At 39.5% G+C, this 21,411-nt stretch overlaps 1 protein-coding gene across 1 annotated transcript; it reads right to left on the bottom strand.

Moving 5' to 3' along the window:
- Positions 1 to 664: 664 nt before the first annotated feature.
- Positions 665 to 21,135, bottom strand: LOC140464785 (large ribosomal subunit protein uL5-like). The gene is made up of 6 exons (XM_072560276.1): positions 21,071 to 21,135; positions 14,473 to 14,617; positions 12,493 to 12,599; positions 11,338 to 11,469; positions 2,181 to 2,291; positions 665 to 739 (listed from the first exon to the last, which is right to left on the bottom strand). Exons 1-6 carry the CDS (start codon positions 21,074 to 21,076, stop codon positions 710 to 712), a joined length of 531 nt encoding a protein of 176 aa, XP_072416377.1. The 5' UTR covers positions 21,077 to 21,135; the 3' UTR covers positions 665 to 709.
- Positions 21,136 to 21,411: the final 276 nt, after the last annotated feature.

Here is a 21,411-nt window from a genome sequence, read left to right as displayed (position 1 = left end):
ATGTATGAGGGACTGACTTTCCATAAGCCATATGGCATTATAAGGCTTTCTCATTCAGATTGTAAATGATCTATTCTAAGCAACACAGATTCTTAACTCCAACTTTGCAAGGCAAGTAAGATAAATTTAATGGATAGTGAACACATTGAAAACAATGCTATATTAGACTGAATCACAAGTGAATTTTCTGTATTGGGTTTACTTCTATGAATGATTAGGCATTTGTAAAAATACTTTGCAAGTAGGCTGCTTTTGTGATTATGTATTACTGCAGTTCATTTCAACAAACACACCCAAGTTGAAGCAGCATGGTAATATTAGCATTTCGGAAATAAGGTGGGTGAAACAGAATCCAGTTTAACATTGTAAGTTTTCGTATTTCATGGTACAATTATTTCAAGAATGCACAACTGTAAATGCATTTGGCTGCATCTCTAACAAGTATCCATACATTTGTCAGAATGAGAACAACTTGACTGATCTATGTTACATGGAATTTATTCCTGTCAAATTAACTTGATCTTGCCAGCGAATAAAGACTGCACAGATATCCAGAATTTCTGGTTAACCGAGCATTCTGTAACTTAATCAGGTAATTGCACTGAGCAGTTTGAAACAAACAAAATCAAACTTTTTCTTCAAGAAAAGAAACTCTTGACATCAGTAATGTTACAAATTGATTTTATTGCTTTGTCATGTGCTCTTCAAATTACTTTCCAGGCAGGAGGATGCCATCATACTGAAAAACAAAAGAAATCAAAGTTTAACCAAACAGTGTACTAGTCAGCAGTATGTTTGCCAAACTGATTAATATGCATCCTAACTGTACCTAACACACCACAACTTTGGTTCAGTTTCAAAGTGCAATGCTAATGTTCAAGCTAATGTAATTACTTACAAGATAGAAGTCTAAAAGAGCACAGCATCATTTTAAAAACTGAAACTGAAGTTAAAGCTCTTCCAGCAAATTTTACCAGTCTTCAGAGACAGCACCAGCAGCTCAAATACCATTCAGCACAAATGACACCTGAAGAGACTTACATTAAACAAAAATAGGCATGATGCCAGCTGAGTTCCCAGTCTCAAATGGATAAGTACCTTATCGTTAATCATTTCATCCACAGCTGAAACTCATTATCAATTTACTAAACTTTAAAAATATATAAATGTGACCCAGACCTATCATGTTTGTAGTATCTGGTTACTGTTTACTGATTAGTGCCAATGCTTGGAGCTTTAACACTTAACTACCAGCCAGAATGTCAAGTGATCATTTGGATTAACATAAAAGGCATGATCCATTCAGCAATCCATTTAGAGCATGCAAGAAATTTTTGCAACAATCTGACCCATCATACAGCTGAAATCTTGAAGCATCAAAGACACTGCTGGAAAAGCAGCACACTGCAATTTGTATTAGCCAAACTACAGTATTACTACAAGTCACGATACCTATACCCATTCACGCAGGTAATTCTCAAAATCCAATTCTGGATTTTCTCGAAAGAAATTCCATTAGGATCTTATTAGGTGAGCAAGGGCTTTTCTTGACAGAAATAAAACCATAGTTGTTTGATAGTACAGAACTTGAGTAATGCTGCAAAAGATATATTTTGTCAAAGCTTTGTCTTGCACTCATCAGGATAATTTGTAAGAAATACCAATGAGAATGGAAAACACATTTCAGATGTAGAAGAAGAAAGTGTTAATTTGCTGGCAGGTGGACTCTGACTGGATCAATTACTACTTTCCCCCTGCAGTATAAAATATTACTTTCCCACCATCTTGTGACGTTCCCTGATGAATACAAGAAAAAGCTTTGATAAAAAACTGATATCCCCAAAAATAATAAATACTCAATTTCACTTCAGCAGTTGTATTCTGCATCACATTATTTAATAAGCATTATTTTTATTGGGCACATGAAAAAGGACAAAGAGGCTACTTGAAAGCCAAAACATTTTTAATCAGGAATTTTGATGTAAAAACATTAAAATCTTGCATTATTTCCAGCTTTACCAATGGTAGTTATTCCGCAACCTTCTTGGAAAACTAAAGGTTTCAAGTAACATGAAGATGGAGATAGATAGAATACAAACATCTTGACACAGCTTCAAATTTCATAGTTTATATCAAAGGTAGCAGAAACAAGAGACAGCCAAACCAGAGAGACTACTTACTTTTTGCTGAAACCACCTCATCGATTCTTCCTTGGAAATCTTGTGTTTTGAACCAATGCGCCCCCTTTTAACCTTTTTATCAGAAATGCTGAAACCAGGCCGTCCCATGACCTGTGAATTACAAGCAAAACAAACTTAAAACAGAAATTTCTGGCAAGAAATTCAACAAAAACAAACTTTCCCTCTGCAAAATTAGTTTTCATTCCTAAAAACATAGGTTTAATTGTCAAGGTTACACAAAACAGCCATTTGTGAACTTCAGATAATATATCCACCCAAATAGGTAACCATAACATAACCGGTGCACAAATATAAAGTAACAGTTACTGTACTACATATAGGTGCCTGGGTCTAGGTATGATGTTCTTTAGAGGGTTGGTGCTGATTTGATAGGCCGAATGGCCTCTTTATACTGTAGGGATTCTATGAAAGTAATGGTAACAGCATCAATTTAAGGTGAACAGCTCCTTCCATACCATGTCAGGGTCCTCACCGCAAAAACATATCAGCTGTTTTTGGTGTGGTTACAAGACTTTTTCTGCTGCTCCAGGATTTACAAATATTAATGGAGTTCTGAGCTAGTCACCAGATGAACTGTATTTACCTTAAATCTGTGTTGAATCTTCACAGAATAAATCATGACAATATTTCATATACTGACACTATAGACAACATTGATTGGTTTGTATTTAGAATTAGTCAAACAACTTATTGAAAGAACATGGATGGGAAAGATGGTGTAGCCTTCCTTTTAAGGCAGTGTCGTATTGCAATCAGAGCTTGGGAGTCAACTCAGATTGCCACTATTCCTTACTTACCCATGTAAATATGTACTGGATTAGTGGTGCTGGAAGAGCACAGCAGTTCAGGCAGCATCCAATGAGCAGTGAAATCGACGTTTCGGGCAAAAGCCCTTCATCAGGAATATACAAGAAGTGGGGCTTTCAGTAGTTTTAAGTAAAAAGCCCTGTTCTACAATTTAAAACAACTTATCTGTCTTTATGTATATATTTCACTGCTCGTTGGATGCTGCCTGAACTGCTGTGCTCTTCCAGCGCCACTAATCCAGTATTTGGTTTTCAGCATCTGCAGTCATTGTTTTTACCATGTAAATATGTAGTCAGTTTTACTGTAAGATAGCTGCACTGAAAGGAGCTGATGATCTGTTGGGGACTCTGGCTTCTATTCTGATGTCTGCCTAGCTAGATATCTGGATTAGGGGGCTGTTACAGTTTAAGCAAGGACCAGATTGTTTTGCTGGGAAGAAGGTTTGAGACATTAACAATCGGAGACAATTAAGCCAGCACTGGCGTTTGCAAGGCAAGAAAGACTATTAGTCTACAAAGTCCAGGAAGGTGTTAACAATGTCACGTAGTTAGCAACTATGATGTAAGCTGTTTTATTCCAAGATTTAAAAAAGAGAGCTAGTTCCTTAAAGATAGCTAACTAATCAACTGTTCCACTGGATATGAAGCACAAGTGGCTGGTGTTGACACACGCTGGCTGTAACACTCTGAACAACATGGGTCACAACAAGCACAACTTCAGTATGTCACATCCCAGCATGTTGTGGTTGTCAGAAGAGCAAGTTTAATGGACCCTAAAAGCTTGCTCACAGTAAGGAAAATCCATTAAACCAATCACTAGTCTTTAAATGCAACCAGCTGGTGTTATCATTAAAAAGGCTCAGCTCATTATCCATCAATACTTATAATGAAATATTAATCTTTACAATCCGAAATAGTGACCGATTACTCTAAGCAGGTACACATTTTAATTAACATTGTTGATATCCTGATCTTGAGCTACCAATATTAAAACTCACATTATCTTTATCTGGGTTGCACCACATTGCAAGAATGTAATGAAAAAGCTGAAAGCAGTTTAGGTTACCACTATAATAACAGTGGAGATGAATTTTAAAAGAGGAAGGTTTCTAAGATATCTCTGAAATGAAGTTCAAAAATTTGCCCAGCATGCAGTAGAGGGAGGAATACCAGGAAAGCCGCTCACAGGTTCTCAGATTGGGAAACAAACAGAACAAAACAGAAGTAAATCCTTGGAAACTAAGCCTCACTTTAGGCTGGGACTGGGAAAATTACAGGGCAGTAAAGGCATAGTATAAAACCCACCCAAGAAGTGGGGCTTTCAGTAGTTTTAAGTAAAAAGCCCTGTTCTACAATTTAAAACAACTTATCTGTCTTTATGTATATATTAACAATCAATTCTCAGCATTCATGCTTTCAACCAGTATGATGCAGCACACTGTGCTGTGAAATTATCAGGAAGCAGCATCGCTTTCTGTGGACTTAAACGACGGTGCATGCGCAGATAAGAAATCCACCGATTATGCAGCCTACCTGCATACATGGGTCCAAATATATTACAATTTTTGAACAACTGTTGAACTAACCTGCCTGGATTTTAGTGTGAATATTTTGGAATTTTAAAAAATTAAGCACTGATCTATCAGAATAAATTCTTAAAAGAAAATGGATGAGTTTCTTGTCAAAAGAAGTGATTATTCTACTAATTCTGTTGATGAAACCCCAAAAAAAAGCAAGAACTGTTCAGAGATCAAATACAGAGCACTATGTGGCCTTTAGACTTTCATGGACAGGAAAGGCTGCTTGCTCTTATCCAAATTCCTTACTCTCAGAGAAGCGGACAAAGATTCAGATGTACAGCATGGAAACAGACCCTTTGGTCCAATGCGTCCAAGCCAATCTGATAACCTAAATTAATTTAATCCCATTTCCCAGCACTTGGTCCATATCCCCCTAAACCTTCCTGTTCATATACCCATCCAGATGGCTTTTAAAAGTCATAATTGTACCAGCCTCCACCACCTCCTTTGGCAGGTCATTGAATACACACACCACCCGGTGTGTGAAAAGATCGTCCCCTCAGGTCACTTGAAAACCATTCAAACCTGACAACATCTTTGGAAATCTTATCTGAACCATTTCAAATTTCACAACATCCTTCCAAGAGGAGGGAGACCAGAATTGAACACAGTATTCCAAATGTGGCCTAATCAATGTCCTGTACGACCACAACATTATGTCCCAACTCAAAGGACTAACCAATAAAGTCAGGCATGCGAAATGCCACCTTCACTATCCTGTCTGCCTGTGACTCCACTTTCAAGGTGCTCTGAACCTGCTCTCCAAGGACTCTTTCTTCAGCAACACTCCCCAGGACCTTATCATTAAGTGTATAAGTCCTGTCATGATTTGCCTTTCCAAAATTCAGCACCTCACATTTATTTAAATTAAACTCCACCTGCCACTCCTTGGCCCATCTGATCATGGTTCCCTTCTTCGATGTCATTACACCACAAAGTTTGGTGTTATCTGCAAACTTATTAACCATGTTGCCTATGTTCACATCCAAGTAATTTATATAATTAACAAAAAGCAGTGGACCCAGCACCAATCGGCATGGCACACCGCTGGTCACAGGCCTCTAGTTTGAAAAGCAACCCTCCAACATCACCCTCTATCTCTTATCTTTGAGACAGTTCTGTATCCAAATGGCTAGTAGTAGTACCCACACTGGTATTTGCACTCATGAATTTGAAACATTGATGCTTTTGATTTTTCTTCAGCTTGTTCTATACACTATTGTTCTGAAGTTGAAGGCATGTACTGTATCTTTAGGAGAGAATGAATGCTGTTCCGAGCTGTGAGATTACAAGCACCTGTGTAAATGACTAAATGATAGTCCCAGAGCATACTGGAAAATTGAAAATTTGTAACACTTGGCTGTGAAATGAACACCTGAGTTTTGGTTGCGGTTTTGACAACAATTCAAACTTAAACAGTTTAAATTATGCCCCAGGGCACTAAAACCCGATTGAGTTTGAATTTATTGTTTTGCCAACATTGAACCAATGAGATGATCTGATGTTGGGGATATAAAAACAGACATTTTGAAAATTGGCAGTTTGTCTCTTCCCATCGAGATAGTCCTTTACTCATTTCTTGGATCTATCAACAGGTATCTTTTCATATGAAACATACTCACAGTAAAAAGAAAGATGACAAAAGAAAGATGAATTTATCAGCTGCAAGAGTGAAGTCAGAAAACGACAGCATCTGCATGCTTTTGAAATTAAGTTGATGTAATTTTAATAAGTGTCATATTGGAACAGCATATTGTTAGAGAGTTGGAGGCAGATAATAAGCATTTAAGAGAAAGCGGGTGGGTGCTTAGGAGTTGTGAATAGTTGTTTTATGTTCACTTTCAGAGTGAAAAAAATTTGTTATTTTCTTTAAATACTGGAATTTGGGTGTTCTCTCACTCATTTTATATTAGATTAGATTCCCTTTAGTGTGGAAACAGGCCCTTCGGCACAACTAGTCCACACCAACCCTCCGAAGAGTAATCCACCCAGACTCATTCCCCCTAACTAGTGCACCTAACTATGGGCAATTTAGTATGACCAATTCACCTAACTTGCACATCTTTGGACTGTGGGAGGAATTTTAACAGATAAAGGTGAGGTGAGCTTTCCTGGATGTTTGTTGTAATTAACTGACGGGTTTACCACCATGCCGTAACAGTTTGGGGGCTTGTCTCAGGTTTAGACAGATCTAGTCTGAGATTTGGACAGATTTAAACAAATTTAGAGTACAAAAGGTCCTAGCAGGTTTAAATACTTGCCGATTAGTGTCCTACTTTTTAAATAAAATGTAGGTGAGAAAATTTGTTTAATTTTGGTTATTTGTGGTTGGTTAAATTAAAAGTAAGGGAAATAGCTCTTAACATTGGTAAAGAGGTGTTGGGGTCTGAAGATGTTTATCAAATATGCCAAGGAAGTTTAGAAAGACAGATGAAAGACATACTTTTACAATTAGCAAACAGGTTAGAATTGGATTTAACCAAGGACCAAAGGAAAGGTGAAATTGTAAAAGAGTTGGTCAAGCACTCCATTGTATCAGGGAAACAGCCAAGTGCAGTAGAGTTAGAAAAGAGAGAGAAAGAGACGGGGAGGGAGAGAAAAGGTTCTTAGCTGAGCAAAGGGAGAGAATTTGAACTTCAGAAGTTGCAAATTAATCAGGAAAGTCAAGTTAACAGGATGGAGATGAAGAGAGAATGTCATGATGTATACAAATGTGAAAACATTGCCACATTTTGATGAGAAAGATGTCAGAACCTTTTTTATTTTACTTGAAAAACTGGCTAGGCAGAGCGAGTGAAGTATTTGTAGCTGTCAGATGATGGGTCAAGAGATTATGCAGATGTCAAAAGGGCTATTTTGAATGCTTATGAGTTAATACCAGAAGTGTATAGGCAGTGATTCAAAAAAAAAGAAAGCTGGTCATACTTGTATTGAGTTCTAAAGAATCAAAAGTCATTTGGATAGATGGGTATGGACCGTAAAAATAGATAAGACCTACAAGGCTCTGAGATATTATTTTGCTGCAGGAGTTTAAAAACTCACTTACAGAGATGATATGAATTCATGTGGATGAACAGAAAGTTCAAGAAGTGACAAGAGTGGCAGAGATGCCAGATGAATATGCATTGGTGCATAAAGCAAAATTTAGCTTCTTTCAAGAATTTCATCCTGTGAGGAATTGAAACTGGTAGAAGGGGAGATCCTGCACTACAGAGTACAGCACATCAGTAATAGTTTACCACAAGTGAAAAAAGAAGCCCAAGAGGATGCAAAGGAGATGAAAGGCCTCAGGTGCTTCCACTGTGTTAAGATGGGACATGTAATGTCACAGAGCTGGTGGCTGATGCAGGCACTGTGGGAAAAGATGTGGTAAAAAAAGGCTAAGCCAGAGGATTATTGAAAATAGTAAGGGGAACCCCAAGAAAAGCCAAAGAGCTGCAGGTGAGAGTGTACAGCCTAGATAGGGGCTGGGTATTGAGTTAGTGCCCAATCTCTATAAAGACTTTACCTCTGTGGGGAAGTTTATTCAGGAAGAACAAAGGGAGAAGGGAAAGTTAAAATTGAGAGATATGGGATCTACTCAGTTTCTAATAGAAGAGATGAACGTATTTGTACTTTTTCTGACATGTTACCAGAGAGTGGTAATTTGTAGAATAGATGGGACAGAAATTTAGTGCTTCCTTGTGGAAGACCAGGTTGGAGAGCTAAAGCAAGACTGGCAAAGGAACAGTGAAAGTGATTGAGTGTCAGTTCCAGGAATACAGTTTTTTCTTGAGAATGATTTAGCAGGATCCAAGGTGGGAGTGACGCCCCTTGTTGTGGAGAAGCCAAAAGACAATTAGGGAAACGAGGTGTAAAAAGAAAAATACCCTGGAAGTTTTCTAGACTGTGTAGTAAGAAGATCCCAATATCATAAGTCACAGCAAGAAGCAAAAACTAAATAGAAAGACAAAAGGAGTAGAGGTTCAGTTAGCTGTTACCCTATTTAATATAATGATGCAGAAAAAACCAGAACAGGAAGAGGGTTAGACATTCATGCTTAGTCCTGAAAAGCTGATGGACTTACAACAGAAAGACGAGACAATAAATATATATATTGATGCATACTCAGAAAAGGAATCAGAATGTATTCCTCAAAGTTATTATCTAAAAGATAGAATCCCAAGACGAAAATGGAGACCATGGCAGGTTAGTGCTGAGAAGAAATGGGCAGAAGTGCACCAGATCATGTTGTCGGTAGCATACAGACAGGAAGTATTACGTGTATCCATGAATTACCAGTAGGAAGTCATCCAGGTGTGAGGAAGACACAGGTTAAGGTAAAAAAAGCACTTCTACTGGCCTGGACTGCACAATGATGTGGTTAAATTTTGTCATACATGTCATATATGCCAAGTGTAGGTAATCCACAGGCAGTAATAAAACTTGCACCTTTGTTGCCAATTCTTGCATTCAAAGAACCCTTCACGCAGGTTATGATTGCATGTGTAGGTCCCCTCCCTAAAACTAAAAGTGGGAACCTGTACTTGCTAACCATATGTCTCCCAGATTTCCGGAGGCAATTGCATTATAGAGTATTAAGGTAAAAAAAGGTGGAGAAGGAGTTAGTAGCTTTCTTCACGTGGTATGGGCTATCCAGAGGGATTCAGTCAAACCAATACCAAGATTGGAGGACTGTATAGAGAAAGTTGGACAAGCCACTTACATCACAAAGTTGGTCTTACTGCGTGATTATCAGCAGGTACCTTAAATCAGAGAAAACGAAAGAAGTTTCTATATTTGTAAACTCAAATGAGGCTATATCAATTCAAATTGAAGCTCTTTGGAATGAGGAACGCACCAGCCATATTCCAAAAGACTCATGAACAGAGTTGTGGCCGCATTAACAAATTGTAAATTTATCTGGATGACAGTGATCTTTAGCGAGTCATGGTTCACATGGTACAGTTGGCAGAGCTCTGAATGATTATGCCAAGCAAAATCGGTAATGAAATTAAAGAAAACAGAATTTGCGAAGCCAGAGGTGACGTTCTTGGGACATAACGTCGGTCATGGAAGGCTGACCTCAAAGACCGTGGAGACGGAAGATGAAGGCCAAGGAATTTCCATGACCGACTTTGGAGAAAAAGGTGCTTTGATTTTTGGGACTAAGCGGATTCTAACAGAAGTTTGTAACAAACTTCAGTAGCATGGTGGCAACGCTAACAGATTTACTAAAGAACTCAAATTTCAGTAGACAGAACAATGCCAGGAGGCATTTGAGAACTTAAAAGCAGTATTAACCACACCAGTTTAAGCTACGCCACATGTTTTTAAACGCTTCAAAATTGCAATTGATGAGAGAGATATAGGGGTTGGAGCTGTACTGCTGCAGGATGATGCTGGAATTGAACGGCCAATCGGCTATTTTTCAAAGAAACTCAACACCGACCAGAGAAAATACTCTACCATCAAAAAAGAATTAGAGTTTGGTGCTGGCCTTCCAATATTTTAATGCTTATGTGACAAACAATGTATCAGAGACTGTTACATACACTGAGCACAATCCTTTTACATTCTTGGACAGATTAAATGACATAAATGAGACTATTTCGTTGGAGTCTTATGTCACAGACTTTTAATTTACAAATTGTACATGTTGTGGTTTGTAAAAACTTGATAGAGGATACGTTATTGCAGCTTTAAAGGAAAACAGATAAGATTGGACAGAATCCAATGTTACATATGTGTGCAGAAATTAATATGAAAATATAACTTTTAGATTAGTGACTTATGTATTTCATTGCAGTGGATTAGGAATTGAAAATAAATGAAGCCATCTTTTCATTACAATGGTTCAATTTTTTCTGAAGAGGGGAGGTATTATGAAGTTGAAGGTGTGTACTGTACGTTTACAGAGAGTGAATGCTGTTCCGACTTGAGAGATTACAAATACCTGTGTATGTGACTAGATGGCAGTCCCAGAGCGTACTGGAAAATTGAAAATCTGTAACGCTTGGTTGTAAAACGGATACCTAAGTTTTGGTTGCTGTTTTGACAACAATTCGAATTTAACCAGTTTAAATTATGCCCAAGGATACGAAAACCTGATAAGAGTTTTAATTTATTGTTTTACCTACATCAAACCATCTGACTCTCCGATGTTGAGGATATAATCAGACAGAGCGCAATTGCCACCGGGATAGATTAGGAAACATTCTCTATCAAAAGGTACCTTTTCATATGAAAAATGCTTGCAGTAAAAAGAAAGATGACCACCCAGGGACTTCAGTAGCTGGAAGAGTGAAGTCACAGATGACAGCAGCTATGTGTTTTTGAAATTAAGTTGATGTAATTTTAATAGTAACATATTGGAACAGCACATAGGCAGATGCAGATACCAAGTAGTTAAGAGAAGGGAGGGCTTAGGAGTTGTGAATAATTGTTGTTTAATGTTCACTTTTGGAGTTAGAAAAGAAAATAACATCAACTTAATTTAAATAGTGGAATTTGGGAGTTCTGTGTCACTCATTTTAACAGATTATAAGGCGAGATGAGCTTTTCTGGGTGCTTGGTTTAATTAACAGAAAGTGTTACAATGTGGCGGTAAACCTATTACAAACATCTATAGCAAGGCCATAACCATTGTGAATGCAAGTAAATGTATCACTTACAAGCAATTAATTCAGCTGAAAAATGGGTCTGCCATTAAATTGTTTGTCTCATTGAAGTCCACCTTGATACTAAAGAAGTTGGAAGCCACTGACTTACCACATAGAAATCCAGGCCATAAATTCCAATACTAGGATCATACTTGATGCCCAGATCAATGTGCTCCTGGATACCAAAGCCAAAGTTTCCAGTGTTGCAGAAGTTACTCTTCCTCAGTTCATACTCCCGAACCTGAACATAAAGATAGGTAAAATGATACAGATCTGAAGCAACATTTTAATCAATTCGCAGTGAGCAACTTTGGAGTTGGGAAATGGATCACTTACTTCTCCTGCACAAATATCAAGATTAAATGCTCACAATTTGTGTAATACATGGCCAGAGGCTCAGGAAACCGACCTTTACATATACTATCCAAAGGTTTAACAGCTAAACACACAGTGGCCAAATAGTACTAAGCCACAAATACATGTTAGACCCTAAACATAGCCTCGGATTCACACTTCTTAGCTGTGTGAAGACTACCATTAGTGCTGGTTTCCTGGGTCAGAGGAAAGGTGGAGAAGGCAAGTCAGCCAGGATCTCTTTTGTCAATTCCATTTGACAGCGAATTGGATAAACAAGTGAAAACGTGAGAAAAGTAGCGGAGGACACAATTAAAGACTTACATGTCTCAGAATGCAACACACTCTGTTCACTGCTTAGACAAATGAAGTCCACATAAAATGGCTCACTTTGAGAAAGTTACAAGGTGCTATGGACAACTGTATCTTGGTGGAAGCCAAGATCTTAAAATGCTTAGAAAATGGGGCAGGGTGAGAGGAAGACTAAACATTCTATATCAAAGGACTCCAATGCAAACTTCAGACTAACATACCTAATAAGTCATTTTCTATTCCTCCACTTATGCATCTCAAGATTGCACCAAAATAAACTGTTTAACAACTACATACAAGATCATTAGTTGCAGAGAAAAATTTTGTCCGTTGCTATGGGCTGGATTTAAACTTGCTCTCCAATGGTGAAGTCACAGTGTGTTCTACCCACGCACATGCTAATCCCAGATCACTTCCAACTGAAAAGTGCTTATAGCATTACAAAAGATTGCAATCCTGATGAAATAATTCTTCTCCCACAATAGTAAATACTGTTGTTCTATTTGGTGCCTTTGCTCCTCCCTCCTCCAACTAATCAAGCAGCTGAATTTAGTCATCATATCCATCAAGAATAAACATCAATCTACAACCAACTCACCTTTAGACCTTTCTCTAGAATTTCTTCAGCTTTGGCTCCTCTGATTGTGCAATGAACAGCAATCTTCTCATTTCTTCTAATACCAAATGAGCGCACAGTATAGCGAGCTGTCAGAGAGATAAGTGAGTTTAGCATTTGCCTTGGTTATGTTCTCAAATGCTGAACATCTGCTCATTTCAGAATGAGGAAGTCAGAATTCAATTTTAGTACCAAAGCACCCTAAAAGCCAGGCTGCAAAAAAAGCAATCAAACAGATCATTAATAAATAATCTGAAGTGCATTGCAAAGAACTGAACATTCAGCCGTAAATTTGAAGTAATCAGTGACTAAATTGAACTTAGGATTGGATCATTGAATTTTACAAAGGTGAAAGCCATTTGACCCATTCCGTGCACCAGAATTGGACACTATACTCTTCCAGAGATCCACAAATAATTCAAAAAGATTTAGACCAAAAGTCCTAGGATTTTAAAAACTTTATCAAATCATCTTGCAATATCTTGGTATTGACAATTCATTTGCCCTATACAGAGGAACCTCGAATATCTAGCATTCAATTATTTGAATTTTCCGGTAAGATTGCAAGGTCCTGATGCTTGGCTAAACTGTTATTCGGCATTCAATTAACTGAATGAAATACTCCCCAACCGTGTCCTTCAGATAATCGAGGTTCTGCTCTACACACTTTAAAATTATTTGATTTATATCATAGCTCTTCCAAGTTCTTTCCAAGATACTTCATTTCCTTATATTAATGCTATCCTGCATTAAAGTGAATTTGCCCTGCGTCTGACCATTTCACCAATCTCCCCATATTAATCTGAAGTCTGTTTCTATTCCCCTCGCTGTTGACTGCATATCTAGGTTTCCTGTTATCTGCAAAATGTTGAAATCATACCTTTCCACTTAAGTCCAGATAATTAATATTTGTCAAAAAGATAAGTGGTTGACGTACTGACTGTGTGGGGACATCACTTCCCATTCTTCCCACTCTCCCAAATAATCATTCACTGACTTTCTGACACAAATCAACTTCATATCCAAGTTGCAACTGCTCCTTCCCAATTCCACAGGCTTCTCTTTTACCAAGCCTACTTTGCAGAACACACACTTTCCCTGGAGTTCTATACAGGCATGTACCCTAAACCCCCCTTCCCCAGAGAATCACACTAATATTTTCCTGTACAGGGCACAAGTGGAAACTGTCAAAAAGTTGCACGCGTGTGTGAGCGAGCACTATTTGGAGACTTACCACCCCCTTCAAAAATGCAGCAGCAGTCTTGCTGTTGGTGTTCAGTCTGGCTGCTCCAGAGAGGGGTTGGGGGCAGCATTGGATGGGTTTGGCGAGAGGGTGGTGGGGTGTTGGACAGGTTTGGGTAACAGCATGGATGGTGTTGGAGGGTGGGCGGGGTTTGGTGTTGGATGGGGATGGGCGAAGGGGGGGGCAGTGTTAGACAATGCTGGGGGGGGGGGGGGTCGGTATTGGACAGGTTTGGGGTGGAAGGGGGATGGCGTTGGACCGGCTTGGGGGAAGAGAATGGAGGTGGGTTTGGACTGGTTTTAGGGGGGGGCGGTGCAGGGTTGGAGGCAGCATTGGACGGTAGGCAGGGATGGGCAGGGGGGGGGGTCGGGCAGGGCAGTGTTGGATGGGGTTGGGGGCGATGTTGGATGGGTTTTGGGGGGTGGGCAGGGGTAGTGTTGGATGGGGTTGGGGTACAGACAGGGGGTGGCGTTGGATGGGGTTGGGGGCAGCGCTGGACAGGGTTGGCTCTTTCAGGAACCAACACAGACAATGTATCGAATGTCATCCTTCTGTACTATAAAAATTTTATGTTTTTGCAATTATGAATCAGGATTTCATTTGGAAATTTGTGGACATTTTTTAGTTTCAGTTTGTGAGGAGTTGTAAACAAGTCCTTGGACAAAGATGGACATATGAAGCAATACATCAGGTAGGAGTAGGAATACGTTAACACTAACCTTTGGAAAACACTGGGGTCTGGCCAGTGAGTTGCTCCAACACTTTAGCAGCTCTGGTGAGTCTGTCACCACTTTCACCTACGCAGATATTCAAACATAGCTTCCGAATGCGGAGCTCACGCATAGGATTTTCCTTCTTTTCACCCTGAAAGAAATTAATAAAGACATCACATGGACAAAATGCGACAAAAGTCTGTTAGCTCAAGAGTAAACTCAGTGGCCATTGCTATCAATACAAGATAGTCAACAAGAAATTGAATAAGGAATTCAGGAGAAACTCCTTGGTTCAATGTGACAAGATCATGGAATTTGCTATTAACGTAAAGAGTTGAAGCAAATAGTATGGATGCATTTAAGATGAAGCTGGATAAGCACATTATGGAAAAGGCAATAGAGGGTATAATGGTAATGAAGATGGATTAGAGAATCTCAAATTGAGCATAAGTGCCAGCATGGACAGAATGGACCAAAAGCCTGATTCTGAACTGTACGTTCCACGCAAAACAAACAAAAACAGTTAAAAACAAATTTAATTTGTTTGAAAGAGCCTACATAGGAGCAGAAATATAATATTATTATAAAGTAGTTGCATGTGAGCTGTTTTTCACTGTATAGAAGTTTGTTGCACCATTGCTTCTTTTACAGAAGAATTAAACATCAGCTTTTCTCCATATATTTTTGACTTGATTTATTTAGCTAGCCTGATCAGAACAGTCAAAAATAACTTGGCATTTATCCTACTTAAAACACGTGTTCTACTTTTTTGTTTCTGTTTGTAATGTTTGTTATAGGCTGAAGAGGACATGAACAATTTATAAATATAAAATTCAGCTCCACATAGAATTCTGGAATACAAACTCTGCCGATGTCAAGGCTTCAGCCTTGACCTCAGTGAACCACCCTGACCTCTGGGTAGTCCAGATCTCCATAACAAATACAACTGCCATGTTTTTACTGAGAGAGACTGACCTTATTTCCATAATTTGTAATTTAACTAATATTTACATGGTACTTTCCATCTTTCCTTGATATCATAAAAGATGAAGGAAAACTGTCAGATTGCAAGACGTGACCTAATCCATGCAAACCAAATTATTGAAATTTGACCAGCTGGAGATTCAATGCTATAAGGCATAATATGTTCCTACAATCCCGGTTAACTCTTCTCTGGAACGTTTATAAGCTGATTTAAATTAGTTTTCAGCTTGTAACAGCAAAAGTGAGGGCTCAATTTCCCACAGCAGGAAGACACCACTGGAGACTTGAGGGAATGATCTGGAGCATCAGAAATGTGATTGGGGAGGAGTTGCTTATAAATACAGCAAGGAAAGAGAAACCTAGAGTAGGCAGCCAAGGACCTATAGAGATCAACCATGATCTAATCTAATGGGGTGCAGGTGATTGAAGGTGGCATGGACAGGATCCTAGTAAGATGCTTCTCTTTGCTCACAAGATGACCTTAAGAACAAAAAAAAATTGTTTCTGGCTATGATGCAGTCTCTGGACAGGATTATGAGAAGGACAGCCTTTTGCTCAACAGGACCCGAGGCAAATCCTTGAGATCTGCCAAAATACAAAGTAGGCTCAGATGGGAACAGTGAAGTGGTCAATTAACTTCCAATGGTACAGTTATTATAGCACTGTACAGGACAGAAGAGGCCCTTTGACCACCAAGTCTATACCACCAAAAACGCACCACTACTGACACCAGTCCAATTTTCCTGCATTAGTCTCATATCTTTGAATGTGGTGACACTCCCACATGGTCATCCAACCACTTTTTAACAGTTGAGAGGTTTCCTGCCTCAATGGATTCCAGACCCTAACCATGAAAATGTTTTTCCTCAAAATCTGCTCTCAATCTTCTGCCTTTCACTTTCAAAACATGCCCCCTTGTTATTGATCTTTTGACTATGGAGAACAGCTGCTTTCTATTCACCATGTCCAAGCCCCTCACAATCTTATGGACCTCTATCAGGGAGCCCCCCCACCCAACAGTGACTGCTCCGAAAGGAACAACTTGAGCTTATCCAGCCTCTCTTCAAAGCTGAAATGCTTCATTGGAGGCCACATCCTGGTAATCTCCATTGCACCTGCTCCAGTGCAATAACATCCTTGCTGTACTGCAGAGACCAGACTAAACATAATACTCCAGCTATGGCCTTATCAAAGCTCAGTACCATTCCAAAATGACCTGCTCTTATAACCTATGCCACAACTAATAATGGCCAACATCCTGTTTGCCTGAACTATCCTTGTAACCTGTCCTGTCATATTAAGGAATCTGGGGTCAAGCAGCTCAAGACCCCTCAGTCTCTTCATGTCTTTCTATTCATTGATTATTCCGTTGCTTTGTTCCTTCTTCTAAAGTGCATCACCTCATATCTATCATGGTTAAATTCCATTTGATCAATCCACCTTTTCCTCCTGTGAAAAAAAACTTCTTCGTCCTCACTATCAATCACCTAGCCGATCTTTGTGTCACCTGCAAATTTAGTTATCACCACACCTCCTTCCCATGCCCCACACACACATACGTTCTCATCTACATCATTTACGATAATCATAAACAATCATGGACCCAGCATTGATCACTGTGGTATGCTATCGCACACTGGGCTCCAATCACACAAACAGCATACTACTACCACGACTACTAATACGTCTCCCGTCACTAAGCCAATTTTGAATTCATGTTGCCAAGTTACCCAGGATCCAATGAGCTTTCACCTGGATTGTCAGTTTCCCGTGTGGAACCATGGCAAAGACCTTGATGAAATCCATATAAACTGTATCTTTGCTCTACTCATACAAACACTTGGTCACCTCCTTGAAAAAATTCAACCAGATTTGTTAGGTATGAACTTCCTCTGACAAACTTATGTTGACTATTTCCAATCAAACCCTGCCTCTCTAAATGGATTATCTCCAATGGTTTCCTGACCACTAATTAGATTCACTGGTCTACAGTATCCTGGTCTATCTCTACCGCCCACATTAGCTGACTTTCAGTCCTCTGGCACCTCCCTTTGGCCAGAGAATATTTAAAAATTTTGATCAAGACCCTGTAATTTCCTGCCTCAACCCACAGCAGCCTGCAATACAATGCATCTCCATCTGGAGATATGTCCACTTTTAAAATCTGCCAAAACCTCCTCACTTATAAATCATAAAATCATATCATCCCTCCAGCGTGGAAGCAGGCCATTCAGTCCATCAAATCCATACCAATCCGAAGAGCATCCCACCCCATCCCTGCAACCCTGCATTTCCTATGAATAACCTACCTAGCCTGCACATCCCTGGACACTATGGGGCAATTTAGTACGGCCAATCCACCTAACCTGCACATTTTGGATTTCTTATACGAATCAGCTCAAGAAATTCAGTCATCTTCTCCAATTCTGTACTTGCATCTTCCTGCTGAGTAAAAATAGTGCTACAAATTTGTAGAAGAGGTTTGGAATTCAGATAGGGCAAAGCAGTGACCACGGGAGCTTAAGGAGATTGTGTTTTGGTGAGCTCTCTCTTGACAGGCAAAGTGTTGGGACATTAATGAATGCTCTTACATTAGCAACTCCATGAAAGCAGTTTTCAAGTTGCAAAATAACTCAGAGTTGCACCGCTTTTACATCTGTTGAAATTAACTTAGCATACATGAATGGCCTTCAGAGAAATATCTCACCAGAATTTTCTGGGCCAGCTCATTAAGTACCGAATGACACCAGACTGGTGCAAATTGGGAGTAAACTGTGAGGCAAACTGAAATTAGAATACAACATAATGGCAGCACAAGTAAGAATCAAGTTGAATATAGAAAATTTGAAATATATAGATGCCAATTTTTAAAAAAATGGGGAAAAAAGATACTGAGACCAGACATGCACCAGGCATACAGGAAGCAAAGGTAGAACAAAGAGGCTGGGGATAAGGTAAGACAGAATTCACAATAAGTGATCAGGATTGAATAGGTTGTATGTAATGTGCTGTAAAGATGAAACTGCACATGCATCAGTCTTGGCCTGCCAAACCTCCTTAAATAAAGGGGTGCTGACAGAGGGGTGAAGAACTGCAGTTTACATGGCTGTCAGAAGAGGAAGGATGAATGGGACCTACTCGCCTTCTGTGTGAAAGTGTTACCCCTTAGGTCCCTTTTATATATTTCCCTTCTCTACTCAAATATATGTCCTGTAATTTTGGATCTCTCTCTCGCCCACCCCAAGGTAAAAAACCTTGGCTATTCACGATATCTATGCCCCTCAACGTTCCAGGGAAAATAGTCCCAGCCCAAATCAGCCTCTCCCTATAACTCAAACCGTCTAACCATGGCAACATCCTTGTAAGTCTTTTCTGAATCTTTTCAGGTTTCATAACAGAACTGCATGTAGTATTCCAAAAATGGCCTAACCAATGTCCTGTACAGTCTCAACATGACCTCCCAAGTCCTATAATCAATGCACTGACCAATAAACGCCAAGCATACCAAATGCCTCCTTCATTATCCTGTCTACCTGCGACTCTCCTTTCAAGGAACTAGGAACCTGCAGTCCAAGGTCTCTTTGTTCAGCAACATTCCCCAGGATCTTATCATTAGGTGCATAAGTCCTGTCCTGATTTGCCTTTCCAAAATGCAGCACCTCACATTTAAATTAAGTTTCATCTGCCACTCCTCACACCAATGGCCCAACCAATCAAGAGCCCATTGTACTCTGAGGTAACCTCCTTCACTGTCCACCACACCTTCAATTTTGGTGTCATCTGCAAACCTACTAACCATACCTCCTATGTTCACATTCAAGTCATTTAAATAAATGACATAACGAGAGAAAAGTCAGCCCCATTAAGTAGAATGGACAGTGAGAAGCTGCTCCCCCAATCTGAGGCTGTTTTGTGGTCACTATGAAGGTTCCCACCTTCTCAACCACACCCCTTCTCTGAGGCATGGTGACTCTCAGGTTTAACCACCACCAGGTGACTCTATCTAACAGGGGAGCAACCCTATGGTCCTCCGAGACTAGTGATTTTTCATTTGCCCCTTTAATTGTCATTGATAGGCTCCTTGTTAAGTAATGCATTCAAAGAACAACCTTCTGATATAATCGGTATTTCCTGTGCATTTAAAAGTTTTCTATACATATGCTGAAGTCTTGAAATAATCCAAATATCCAGGACATGAAGCAAGAGTGTACATAACTCAATTATCATTCAAATGTTCTCTATTTAAGTTTGTTGGATGCTCAATAGTGCTGCAGTTGCAATAATTCAAGTTACATGAGAATAAATAAGACCTTACATGGCAGTGACAACCAATTAGTAGAATTGGTTCAAAGTATTTGCGATTTGCAAAGCCAAAGGCACTGGAGTAACATGACAAATAATTTTATGAATACAGCAGGTTTACTGCTAAATCTGAAACTTTTATTCCTCTTTAGAACACAATTTTCTAGAAATTCATTTATGACTGTGAAGGGGTAGAAAGCTATCAGTGGCAGAACAAGCAGACATTGAATGTCCTTTTCTTTTAAGGCTTTCTACCCCTGCAGTCTGAAGATCAGCCTTGTTGACTGAGCTATAGATAGAAGGATGGCAGCAGCCTTTATGCAAGTCAAACCTGGGATAGCAAATGTCCACAGGCTCAGAGTGAGAGCTGGGCAGTGAATCAATGATCAGCTTTACTTATATACCATCTGGGTCACTGAATAGTAGATTGATATTCCACTTCAGAAAATGAAGTCACAATAATCTAGGCAGCCACAACATTCATTATTATCAACCATTACATTTACCTGATCAGATATCATCCATTAATTTCTCAGGTTATATAAGACCTCTATTCAAGCAGAGATGCCCCAATGTATCCTTCAGTTAACCTCACTGAAACAGATTACCTGGCTATAAACACATTATTGCTTATAAAAATCGTTCAATGCACAAAATCAGCTGTCACATTACCAACTACACTTCCAAAGGAAGTAATTGGCTGGTGAGTACCGAGGTCATGAAAGACGTCAAGTAAATAGGAATCTTTACCCGAACTAACTTCTCCCTCCATCCCATGTTAGTAACACTACATCTTTAATAAGTGAGAAAATCTCATTTACCAGCAATCTCAATTCATCAACTAGTCTCAGTACTTCAGTATAAGTATTAGCCTGTTTCCAACGCAGAGGTGAAAATTGGCTGCTTTAAGCAATCTGCTCCTGAATACCTAGTCATTTTCAGCTTTTATAATGGAACTAACTGCAGCACTGATAAAACCGACTGTTGATAACTGACATATCATTCCTGCACCGAAACTCCAATCTCATGAACATAATCAACCTGCCAGGCACTGTTAACTCTATAAGATTGAAACAGGCGACGGGCCTTGCCATCCCCGAACTTCAGTCTGTTATGCTGAGGATAACAGGCGACTCCGCTGCAGGCCTAATCCGAGAAATTTCACGTATCGTCACCACCACGGATTAACATACACAACAGCTTAAAACCTCGAGCTAATTTCTCATGGTTTTAGATTACTGTCCACAAAAGAGCAGGGATTTAACCGAGAGATGGCGACGGATTCCAATTCCATCATCACTACCAACGACAAACTCACCGCCATTCCCGCAGTAGCTCAACAGCGAAAGGGCGAACAGTATGTCGGGTAAATCTGATCCCGCCCATCACCAATATAAACCCCGCCCATCACCGATATAGACCCTGCCCAGCAACTACACATTGACAGGCTGCACTTGACAGCTCATTGACATGTCAGCCCTCCCAACACCGAAAAGCCTGGTCTGAAAAGGTTATCCGAAGGGCTCTAAATCACTTTAGTTCCTATTCCCTGAGTTTTTGAGGAACACTGACCTGTTAGCTCAGGCAGTCGCCCATAACATCATCTGAGGGTTTTTCATCCTATGCATGTCCACCATCAAAGACATGAATGAAATCAAT

The sequence above is a fragment of the Chiloscyllium punctatum genome, chromosome 3 (genome assembly GCF_047496795.1).
Source record: "Chiloscyllium punctatum isolate Juve2018m chromosome 3, sChiPun1.3, whole genome shotgun sequence".
NCBI lineage: Eukaryota > Metazoa > Chordata > Chondrichthyes > Orectolobiformes > Hemiscylliidae > Chiloscyllium > Chiloscyllium punctatum.
Note: the sequence above shows the minus strand (reverse complement) of the source record. Positions and strands in the feature narration are given on the sequence as shown.

Coding starts and splice junctions, on each gene's coding strand:
- LOC140464785 (XM_072560276.1), bottom strand. Junction 11,470..12,492: donor TTCTAGAGAAAGGTCTAAAG/GTGAGTTGGTTG, acceptor CTTTATGTTCAG/GTTCGGGAGTATGAACTGAG. Junction 2,292..11,337: donor ATGGCCTGGATTTCTATGTG/GTAAGTCAGTGG, acceptor TGTAATTCACAG/GTCATGGGACGGCCTGGTTT.